The 12,358-nt window shown below is 45.0% G+C and overlaps 1 protein-coding gene across 1 annotated transcript in view; it reads right to left on the minus strand.

The window, feature by feature from the left end:
- Nucleotides 1-8,078, minus strand: part of LOC311143827 (OX-2 membrane glycoprotein-like) — a gene marked incomplete at both ends in the record, with an annotated part of 10,657 nt that extends 2,579 nt beyond the window's left edge. The window contains 3 exons of the mRNA XM_084179709.1: nucleotides 4,087-4,416; nucleotides 5,290-5,610; nucleotides 8,006-8,078. Coding sequence (XP_084035835.1) covers nucleotides 4,087-4,416; nucleotides 5,290-5,610; nucleotides 8,006-8,078 — 724 coding nt within the window. The remainder of the gene's footprint in view (nucleotides 1-4,086; nucleotides 4,417-5,289; nucleotides 5,611-8,005) is intronic.
- Nucleotides 8,079-12,358: the final 4,280 nt, after the last annotated feature.

Raw genomic sequence — 12,358 nt, forward strand, 5'->3', positions numbered from 1 at the left:
CACCGGCTAGTTGAGGTAGTTGAAGTAATATGTACATGTTGGCAGAGTTAAAGTGACTATGCATAAATAATTAACCTAGACTTGGCACTCCGGTACCGCTTGCCGTGCGGTAGCAGAGAGAACAGTCTATGACTAGGGTGGCTGGAGTCTTTGACAATTTTGAGGGCTTTCCTCTGACACCGCCTGGTATAGAGGTCCTGGATGGCAGGAAGCTTGGCCCCAGTGATGTACTGGGCCGTACGCACTACCCTCTGTAGTGCCTTGTGGTCGGAGGCCAAGCAGTTTCCATACCAGGCGGTGATGCAACCAGTCAGGATGCTCTCGATGGTGCAGCTGTAGAATTTTTTGAGGATCTGAGGACCCATGCCAAATCTTTTCAGTCTCCTGAGGGGGAATAGGCTTTGTCGTGCCCTCTTCACGACTGTCTTGGTGTGTTTGGACCATGATAGTTCGTTGGTGATGTGGACACCAACGAACTTGAAGCTCTCAACCTGTTCCACTACAGCCCCGTCGATGAGAATGGGGGCGTGCTCAGTCCTCTTTTTTTTCCTGTAGTCCAGAATCATCTCCTTTGTCTTGGTCACGTTGAGGGAGAGGTTGTTGTCCTGGCACCACACGGCCAGGTCTCTGACCTCCTCCCTATAGGCTGTCTCATCGTTGTCGGTGATCAGGCCTACCACTGTTGTGTCGTCGGCAAACTTAATGATGGTGTTGGAGTCGTGCCTGGCCATGCAGTCATGGGTGAACAGGGAGTACAGGAGGGGACTGAGCACGCACCCCTGAGGGGCCCACGTGTTGAGGATCAGTGTGGCAGATGTGTTGTTACCTACCCTTACCACTTGGGGGCGGCCCGTCAGGAAGTCCAGGATCCAGTTGCAGAGGGAGGTGTTTAGTCCCAGGATCCTTAGCTTAGTGAAGAGCTTTGAGGGCACTATGGTGTTGAATGCTGAGCTGTAGTCAATGAATAGCATTCTCACGTAGGTGTTCCTCTTGTCCAGGTGGGAAAGGGCAGTGTGGAGTGCAATAGAGATTGCATCATCTGTGGATCTGTTGGGGCGGTATGCAAATTGGAGTGGGTCTAGGGTTTCTGGGATAATACTGTTGATGTGAGCCATGACCAGCCTTTCAAAGCACTTCATGGCTACAGACGTCAGTGCTACGGGTCGGTAGTCATTTAGGCAGGTTATCTTAGAGTCCTTGGGCACGGGGACTATGGTGGTCTGCTTGAAACATGTTGGTATTACAGACTCAGTCAGGGACATGTTGAAAATGTCAGTGAAGACACTTGCCGGTTGGTCAGCACATGCTCGGAGTACACGTCCTGGTAATCCGTCTGGCCCTGCGGCCTTGTGAATGTTGACCTGCTTAAAAGTCTTACTCACATCGGCTACGGAGAGCGTGATCACATAGTCATCTGGAACAGCTGGTGCTCTCATGCATGCTTCAGTGTTGCTTTCCTCGAAGCGAGCATAGAATTGGTTTAGCTCGTCTGGAAGTCTTGTGTCACTGGGCAGCTCGCGGCTGTGCTTCCCTTTGTAGTCTGTAATAGTTTTCAAGCCCTGCCACATCCGACGAGCGTCAGAGCCAGTGTAGTACGATTCAATCTTAGTCCTGTATTGACTCTTTGCCAAGACTGCTATCTACTGACATAGCACTGTGATATGTACCAAGACTGCAATCTAATGACATAGCACTGTGATATGTACCAAGACTGCTATCTACTGACATAGCACTGTGATATGTACCAAGACTGCTATCTACTGACATAGCACTGTGATATGTACCAAGACTGCTATCTACTGACATAGCATTGTGATGTCATACAGTACATGAATGAACACCAAGAGAAAGAAGTCAAGTCTCTTTCCCTCCTTGTTAGTCTTATTCTCTATATTTTCATCTCGGTCTTCCTCCTCCACCCAGATTTCAAACAAGAAAAACAGAATAACATTCTAAAACAGGCAGACTGAGGAAAAGAGAAGGGAGAGTAGTACCATAACAAGGTCATAATACCAGTGAAGAGGGGGAGAGGGAGAGAGGGAGAGAGGGAGAGAGGGAGAGAGAGAGAGAGAGAGAGAGAGAGAGAGAGAGAGAGAGAGAGAGAGAGAGAGAGAGAGAGAGAGAGAGAGAGAGAGAGAGAGAGAGAGAGAGAGAGAGAGAGAGCTTTTCTGCTGGAATCGCTGGCAGTTCCATTTGAGACAAATGCCTTGCTGTTTGACTGGGCTGACAGGGAAAAGACAGAGAGAGGGAGGGAGAGCAAGAATGAGAGAAATGGGAAAAGGGAGAGAGAGGTGGGGTTGATGAGACAGTAGGGAGCACTGTCTGCCTGAAACAGTAATACAGTCATGCCTTTGGGTGTCACACTTTACTCCCCCCTCTCTCCATTTAATAGATCCATTATTTACTGCTAATGTAAACTCTCTGTCAGTGCTCCTTCAGGGAGACACATCCATAGAAATAAGAATTAATAGAAAGGGCATCTCCATTCAAGACAATGAGGGCATAATGGGTGGACTGGCAGCCATTTTGAGTGTACCCATGCCAGGAAGTAAAATCAGGAAGTGTACCCTTCAATCTTTGCTGTGATTTGTTGAGTCAATTCAACTGACATTAAAAATATATATATTCCATTGCACGAGCCACATCAGTTAGCATCATTTGAATGAACATTCTACATTACCATGGCAATCCAGCATCAGTTGATAGAACATTTCACAATACCAGGCAGCCATTGCGAGTGTACCCATGAGTTTACCAGTCAATTGCCAGGGTTAAAGCTTCCAAGTCCGTTCTATTCATTCTGGGTTTGTGTTTCACTTAATCACACAAACACCACTAACTACAACTTCAAACAGCCGGAAAACGAATGATGATCAAACACTGATTTGAAACGAGTGTGTGTGTGTGTGTATGTGTGTGTGTGTGTCTGTGTGTCTGTGTGTGTGTGTGTGTGTGTGTGTGGGCGTGTGCATGCGTCTCCCACAGTATACAGTGTGTCAGGTAATAAATCCACCATGAAATAAACCCACCTGTACCTCTTCCCTGAAGAGCCCTTACCAGCAACAGATATACCTCATTTTCAGCCACAACCATGTCAGGAACAGCACAGTATTAGATACACTCATTTCCACCTCAATCCCTTTAGAGCTGCCTTCAGGTCTCAGCCTACATCTAACATATGGCTGTTCAGGGAGCACCTCTGGGCTATAGCATACTGTAGCAGCAGTAGTAATCAAATAGGAGTAGCGGCATATTGTTAAACTGCCTCTTTCACTGTCACTACAACCATGTTCGTCATTTAAGACTGTCAATGCTGTCAGTGGACACAGAGGTCAGAGCACACACACGTGTCGTGCACGTGCATGCACTCGTGCACACACACACACATTTGTCAAATCATCTCCCTCCCTTGCCTAGGTGAAACTATGCAGAAGTAACCAAAAAAAAGTGTTATAACCTAATATTTGATAACATATCGACCACCATCAGCCAATCACAACAGCAACAAAAGACCTCCCAGTGTTATAACCTAATATTTGATAACATATCGACCACCATCAGCCAATCACAACAGCAACAAAAGAACTCCCAGTGCTATAACCTAATATTTGATAACATATCGACCACCATCAGCGAATCACAACAGCAACAAAATAACTCCCAGTGTTATAACCTAATATTTGATAACATTTCGACCACCATCATCCAATCACAACAGCAGTATTATTCCTCACCTTAGGGTCTGCACTGTATATTACTATAACAGAGGAGTAATAACTCTTCTCTATGGAGTGAAAGAGAGCATTCACCAGTCTGGTTCATTCAGCACAGTCAGGTCTGTACCAGATTAACTATCATGCTGGGGATTCAAACATCTTGCACTACCTAGGCTCCCACTCTACAGTTACACCCATTTAACACAGTGTAAAGCACATGCACATGAAGATGGGTATGCTGGCATTATATTAAATCATCATTACTATAGATTACTATCATTACTATAGACACTATTAGACAGTGAGGAGGATGTTTAGCTTAACCCTGCCAAAGACAGTGAGGAAGGTGTATGTTGAGTACCCTTCCTACCAAAGACAGTGAGGCAGACGGTAGCGCTCTTGGTGCCCTCTGGGTAGGTGTGGTACTCGCAGGTGTAGCAGCCCTCATCCTGGACGCTGACTGGTCTGATGGACAGCTGGCTGTGGGAAAGGGAGGGGGTCAGCCAGGCCCTCTCCTGGTAGGGCGGCTCGATCATGGGGTCGCTGCGCTTGGCATAGGAGGCTACTTCGCTGGAGTCCCCCTGCTCTGCTGTATGTCTCCACAGCACCTGCTGTACCTTCTCTGGCAGGCCATAGGAGCAAGACAGGGCTGCCGCCTTACCACTCACCACTGTCTTGTTACCTTCAGCAGTCACACGGGCTGGAGGAGAGGGAAATAATATGTTATCGCAGACAGACAGACACACACACACACACTATGGTATGCTATCTGTGCGTCTACCGTTCTGTCTGCAACAGCAGTTTCTGATTACCAGTATGAGCCTCCCCTCCCCTAACCACAGTCTGTGACCACACAGACCTGTCAGTAACACATGGGTCTGCTCCCACAGCTTCTATGCTACACGCTGATATGGGAACATATGACAACAGCACATAGGGATGGGAGTCATGACATCTCTCTACATCCATCTGAGTCATCCCTATAGTATAGAGGTTTATCAAAAGAGGAGTGACTTCCTGGTTGGGTTAAATGTGGAAGACACATTTCAGTTGAATGCATTCAGTTGTACAACTGACTAGATATCCCACTTTCATTTCCCCTTTCCTGAATAGGTCTCCATATAGGTAGCAAGGCACCACTGAGTCCACTGAGAAAAAAAGTATGGCACCAAACAAAAGGATGGGCAGAAAATAGAGTATAAATTGAGTTCAGAATCAACAACACGCTCCTTGTAAACCTCATGTGAGTGGCCATGCTGCTGACCAGAACACCCCAGACATTTCTTTCTATTCCCCTCTCTCTCTTCCTGTTGTTTCTCTCTGTCCCCTTAACGCTTCCAGCCACTGTATCTGAATACAGATAACCTCTGCCCCCTTCCTCCATTTCTCTGTTGACATATTAACTCCTCTAAGATCAAAGATTCAGAAGGAGCGAGTGAAGCAGGGCAGGAAAAAGAGAAGTATAAAACAATGATTGGGACATGCCAATGCACTCAGCTGTGACACTCAGACTCCTATCAAAGAGTAACACAGCAATGACACAGAGGAAATCTGAACATTCTCCTCTATTCACATGTGACGGTGAGGCAGGTGTGACCCTCCTGCGATCCCGAGGGGTAAAGGTCAAAGATGCAGGTGTAGCAGCCCTCGTCTCTGAAGCCCACCCTGCGGATGGTGATGGCTGAGGTGTCCTTGGGGGAGGGGGCCAGCTCTACATGCTGCTGGCCGCTCACGCTGTCCTTCTGGCTGGGCTGGTAGGTCAACAGAGTCTGGTTCTGGACATCCAGCCAGCGCACCTGTTTCAGGCTGTCCCCACGCCCCTTAGATACCAGACAGGTCAGAGTGAAGGGGAGTTCCACGGGGGCCTCCACGCGCTCAGGGGCTGTTACCTTGCCTGGGACATTGGTAGGGGAAGGGACAACAGGGATCACAGATCATTCAAACAACTCATGCACTTGTTGTTTGACTGATCTGCCCATTACTTATTCCACATTTTGTTGTGTTACAGCCTGAATTTAATATGTCAATAAGTATTCAACCCCTTTGTTTTGGAAAGCCTAAATAAGTTCAGGAGTAAATATTTGCTTAACAAGTCACATAATAAGTTGCATGGACTGTGTTTTAAATGATTTTTGAATGACTACCACATCTCTGTATCTCACATAAGGTCCCTCAGTCGAGAAGTGAATTTCAAACACAGATTCAACCACAAAGACCAGGGAGGTTTTCCAATGTCTCGCAAAGAAGGGCAGCTATTGGTAGATGGATAAAAAAAAAGCAGACATTGAATATCCATTTGAGCATGGTGAAGTTATTAATTACACTTTGGCTGGTGTATCAGGACACCCAGTCATTACAAAGATACAGGCGTCCTTCCTAACTCAGTTGCCCGGAGAGGAAGGAAACCGCTCAGGGATTTCACCACGAGGCTTATGGTGACTTTAAAACAGTTACAGAGTTTAATGGCTGTGATAGGAGAAAACAGAGGATGGATCAACAACATTGTAGTTACTCCACAATACTAATCTAATTGACAGAGTGAAAAAAAGGAAGCCTGTACAGAATTAAAATATTCCAAAACATGCATCCTGTTTGCAACAAGGCACTAAGTAATACTGAAAAAAATGTGGCAAAGTAATTCACTTTTTGTCCTGAATAAAAAGTGTTATGTTTGGGACAAATCCAATACAACGCATTACTGAGTACCACTCTCCATATTTCCTTGTCATATGCAAGGACTAGGGAGTTTTGCACAGGGATTTTGCACAGGGAAAATCCTAGAGGAAAACCTGGTTCAGTTTGCTTTCCACTATTTCAGCCACACCCATTGCTGATAGGTGTATAAAATCGAACACAGCCATGCAATCTCCATAGACAAACATTGGCAGTAGAATGGCCTTACTGAAGAGCTCAGTGACTTTCAACGTGGCACTGTCATAGGATGCCACCTTTCCAACAAGTCAGTTCGTAAAATTTCGGCCCTGCAAGAGCTGCCCCAGTCAACCGTAAGTGCTGTTATTGTGAAATGGAAACGTCTAGGAGCAAAAACGGCTCCGCCGCGAAGTGGTAGGCCACACAAGCTCACAGAACGGGACCGCAGAGTGCTGAAGCGCGTAGCGCGTAAAAATCGTCTGTCCTCGGTTGCAACACTCAATACTGAGTTCAAAACTGCCTCTGCAAGCAACGTCAGCACAAGAACTGTTCATCGGGAGCTTCATGAAATGGGTTTCCATTGCCGAGTAGCCGCACACAAGCCGAAGATCACAATGCGCAATGGCAAGTGTTGGCTGGAGTGGTGTAAAGTTTGCCGCCATTGGACTGTGGAGCAGTGGAAACGCGTTCTCTGGAGTGATTAATCACACTTCACCATCTGGCAGTCCAATGGACGACTCTGGGTTTGGCGGATGCCAGGAGAACGCTACCTGCCTGAATGCAAACTGTAAAGTTTGGTGGAGGAGGAATAATGGTCTGGGGCTGTTTTTCATGGTTAGGGCTAGGCCCCTTAGTTGCAGTGGAGGGAAATCTTAACGCTACAGCATACAACGACATTCTACACGATTCTGTGCTTCCAACTTTGTGGCAACAGTTTGGGGATGGCCCTTTCCTGATTCAGCATGACAATGCCCCTGTGCACAAAGCGAGGTCCATACAGAAATGGTTTGTCGAGATTGGTGTGGAAGAACTTGACTGGCTTGCACATAGAACTGACCTCAACTCCATTGAACACCTTTGTGATGAAATTGAACGCCGACTGCACGCCAGGCCTAATCACCCAACATCAGTGCCTGACCTCACTAATGCTCTTGTGGCTGAATGGAAGTAAGTCCCCTCAGAAATGTTCCAACATCTAGTGGAAAGCCTTCCCAGAATAGTGCAGACTGTTATAGCAGCAAAGGTTAGACCAACTCCATCTATATCAACGCCCATGATTTTGGATTGAGATGTTCGATAAGCAGGTGTCCACATACTTTTGGTCATGTAGTGTACTTATGTGAATTAGATATTTCTGTATTTCATTTTCAATAAATTTGCAAAAACTACAAAAACATGTGTTCACTTTGTCATTATGGGGTATTGTGTGTAGATGGGTGATAAAAAAAAATGATTTTAACATTCAGGCTGTAACGAAACAAAATGTGGAATAAGCCAAGGGCTCTAAATACTTTCTGAAGGCACTGTAGATGTCTAACATATTATTTGGCGGAAACATGAGCAAAACCACAATAATGTGGTGAACTTACTAATACAAATAACAATTTGTCAATATGTCAAGTGCTATGTCCACTCACCCTGCAGTCTGGCCACCATCAGTAAGAACACACACAGCTGCAGGCATCGCACCAGGGAGGACTCACACATCATAGTCTGCATTGGGCAGAGTAGAGAGGCACGGGCTGGGGTCAAAGTTCAAAGCTTTCCAGGACCAGGGTAGGCCACCATGGACTAAAATAGTTCTTAATAACCTTGTGTCTGTACAATCATCTAAATGGATGTCACCTTACACGTCTGAACACTGTTTGAGTGGTTTATATGAGCCTCATCTTACACCCGCTCTTGACACAGGTCTCCTATGAAAGATACACAGAGGGTGAAACAAACACACACACATAAGCCCACACACATCCTTGAATCTGGCTTAATCCAGTGTGGAAATCTGCCTCTGAACTGCTGACATAGGATCAGTCACTTAACCTTAGAAATGTGAAGGTAAAATTAAGGGCTTCGTTCTACCATCAAGGGACTGGCCAAGCCCAACAGCTACCATTCTCTCACAGAATGAGGCTCCACTTGCTCCATTGAGGATAAATGGTAACTTCTGACCCAGCATCTTCTTTTTGAAATATCCAATTGAGTAACACACCTCAAAGAAAAACCCTGATGCCACAGTGAAAATAAAGGCTGTTTTGAGCCTTGCCTAAAGGGCTGTGTTGTGAAATCCAATCCCTTTCACTTTCTTGAATAAGATTAAGCCACATGACATTCTTTAAAATAATTATTGTAAAAAAGAACCTGCTAGCTCATGAACACAATCCCATTTAGCTTAGTCAATTTGACCAGAGCAAAGGGGAGCATAAAATCCTCTCACATCTCTCTGTAAACGATTTTCTTTAGGCAAGAAATTGGCTATACATTGTTGCTACCACATTGTTGTTGTCACAAGATTAAAGGACATCGTTAGCCTACCAACATTTAAGCAACCATATCACACCACACCACATATGCATTTGGTAATACAATAGGCCTGTTACCCCAGCCAAATAAGTTTTGATCAATACAGCTAGTATATGCTATGGATCAAATAACAATGAAGGATGAACATTTAAACAAAGATTTCACTGGTGTATGATGCAGAATATACAAATCTAAAGTAGTATCCTAGTAATTAGAGCGCTTTTGGGCACTAAAAGCCACTATCTATCCTGAAACTTTCTCTTAAAATATATTTAATAGCTTACCTCTTGTTGTAGCTTGTAGGCGTTACTTTGACAGCTAGTCCGATCACTGTACTCTCATGGTCCGTGTATTTCCATGTATTTCATAGACTATCTATTACGGGTATATAGAGCTGCTTCGGATAAAACACCGCCCATCTGTGAGAGTCTACAAATAAGGACCAAATCGTGTGAATAACAAAGGGCATTGGGCAACAACTGAGAGGGAAATATTTGTATTTTCTTAATGAAAATGAAATTGTAGCCTTACGTCATGGTGCCAACGCTAGTCATGCTTTGGGGCGAATAAATTGCATGTCCTTTTTATCGCACTTCTGTGCATTGCGGACAAAAAGGCGCACCTATCGCTTCAACAGCGTGTGGTGTAGGAATGCTGTCCTCTAGTGGTTGGCATTGAAAGTACATTGGGAGTGAATGATCAAATATAAACTGGTGGTTCGAGCACTGAACGCTGATTGGCTGACGTGGTATATCAGACCGCATACCACGGTTATGACAAAACATTTATTTTTACTGCTCTAATTACGTTGGTAACCAGTTTAAAATAGCAATAAGGCACCTCAGCGGTTTGTGGTATATGGCCAATATACCACGGCTAACTCCGCATTGCGTCGTGCATAAGAACAGCCCTTAGCGGTGGTATATTGGCCATATACCACACCACCTCCTTATTGCTTAATTATAACACTACATTTAGCAGTTTTACAGCTAATTTCCTGCAATTATACTATATATATATATACAGTGAGGGGAAAAAAGTATTTGATCCCCTGCTGATTTTGTACGTTTGCCCACTGACAAAAAAATGATCAGTCTATAATTTTAATGGTAGGTTTATTTGAACAGTGAGAGACAGAATAAAAACCAAAAAAATCCAGAAAAACGCATGTCAAAAATGTTATAAATTGATTTGCATTTTAATAAGGGAAATAAGTATTTGACCCCTCTGCAAAACATGACTTAGTACTTGGTGGCAAAACCCTTGTTGGCAATCACAGAGGTCAGACGTTTCTTGTAGTTGGCCACCAGGTTTGCACAAATCTCAGGAGGGATTTTGTCCCACTCCTCTTTGCAGATCTTCTCCAAGTCATTAAGGTTTAGAGGCTGATGTTTGGCAACTCGAACCTTCAGCTCCCTCCACAGATTTTCTATGGGATTAAGGTCTGGAGACTGGCAGGACCTTAATGTGCTTCTTCTTGAGCCACTCCTTTGTTGCCTTGGCCGTGTGTTTTGGGTCATTGTCATGCTGGAATACCCATCCACGACCCATTTTCAATGCCCTAGCTGAGGGAAGGAGGTTCTCACCCAAGATTTGACGGTACATGGCCCCGTTCATCATCCCTTTGATGCGGTGAAGTTGTCCTGTCCCCTTAGCAGAAAAACCCCCCCAAAGCATAATGTTTCCACCTCCATGTTTGACGGTGGGGATGGTGTTCTTGGGGTTATAGGCAGCATTCCTCCTCCTCCAAACAGTTGAGTTGATGCCAAAGAGCTCCATTTTGGTCTCATCTGACCACAACACTTTCACCCAGTTCTCCTCTAAATTATTCAGATGTTAATTGGCAAACTTCAGACGGGCCTGTATATGTGCTTTCTTGAGCAGGGGGACCTTGAGGGCGCTGCAGGATTTCAGTCCTTCACGGCGTAGTGTGTTACCAATTGTTTTCTTGGTGACTATGGTCCCAGCTGCCTTGAGATCAATGACAAGATCCTCCCGTGTAGTTCTGGGCTGATTCCTCACCGTTCTCATGATCATTGCAACTCCACGAAGTGAGATCTTGCATGGAGCCCCAGGCCGAGGGAGATTGACAGTTATTTTGTGTTTCTTCCATTTGCGAATAATCGCAACAACTGTTGTCACCTTCTCACCAAGCTGCTTGGCGATGGTCTTGTAGCCCATTCCAGCCTTGTGTAGGTCTACAATCTTGTCCCTGACATCCTTGGAGAGCTCTTTGGTCTTGGCCATGGTGGAGATTTTTGAATCTGATTGATTGATTGCTTCTGTGGACAGGTGTCTTTTATACAGGTAACAAGCTGAGATTAGGAGCACTCCCTTTAAGAGTGTGCTCCTAAATCTTACCTGTATAAAATACACCTGGGAGCCAGAAATCTTACTGATTGAGAGGGGGTCAAATACTTATTTCCCTAATTAAAATGCAAATCAATTTATAACATTTTTGACATGCATTTTTCTGGATTGTTGTCTTGTTATTCTGTCTCTCACTGTTCAAATAAACCTACCATTAAAATTATAGACTGATCATTTCTTTGTCAGTGGGCAAATGTACAAAATCAGCAGGGGATCAAATACTTTTTTCCCTCACTGTATATATATATATAACAGTCTTGAAGGAGTTCCCACATATGCTGAGCACGTGTTGGCTGCTTTTCCTTCACTCTGTGGTCCGACTCATCCCAAACCATCTGAATTTGATTGAGGTCGGGGGATTGTGAAGGCCAGGTCAACTGATGCAGCACTCCATCACTCTCCTTCTTGGTAAAATAGCCCTTACACAACCTGGAGTTGTGTTGGGTCATTGTCCTGTTGAAAAATAAATAATAGTCCCACTAAGCCCAAACCAGATGGGATGGCGTATCGCTGCAGAATGCTGTGGTAGCCATGCTGGTTAAGTGTGCCTTGAATTCTAAATAAATCACAGACAGTGTCACCAGCAAAGCACCCCCACACCATAACACCTCCTCCTCCATGCTTTACGGTGGGAACTACACATGCGGAGATCATCCGTTCACTCACAAAGCTACGGCGGTTGGAACCAAAAATCTCAAATTTGGACTCCAGACCAAAGGACAAATTTCCACCGGTCTAATGTCCATTGCTCTTGTGTCCTGGCCCAAGTAAGTCTCTTCTTCTTATTGGTGTCCTTTAGTAGCGGTTTCTTTGCAGCAATTCGACCATGAAGGCCTGATTCACGCAGTCTCCTCTGAACAGTTGATGTTGAGATGTGTCTGTGACTTGAACTCTGTGAAGCATTTATTTGGGCTGCAATTTCTGAGGCTGGTAACTCTAATGAACTTATCCTCTGCAGCAGAGGTAACTCTGGGTCTTCCATTCCTGTGGCGGTCCTCATGAGAGCCAGTTTCATCATAGCGCTTGATGGTTTTTGCGACTGCACTTGAAGAAACTTTCAAAGTTCTTGACATTTTCCGGATTGACTGACCTTCATGTCT

Source organism: Coregonus lavaretus (genome assembly GCF_964263955.1).
Source record: "Coregonus lavaretus genome assembly, chromosome: 16".
NCBI lineage: Eukaryota > Metazoa > Chordata > Actinopteri > Salmoniformes > Salmonidae > Coregonus > Coregonus lavaretus.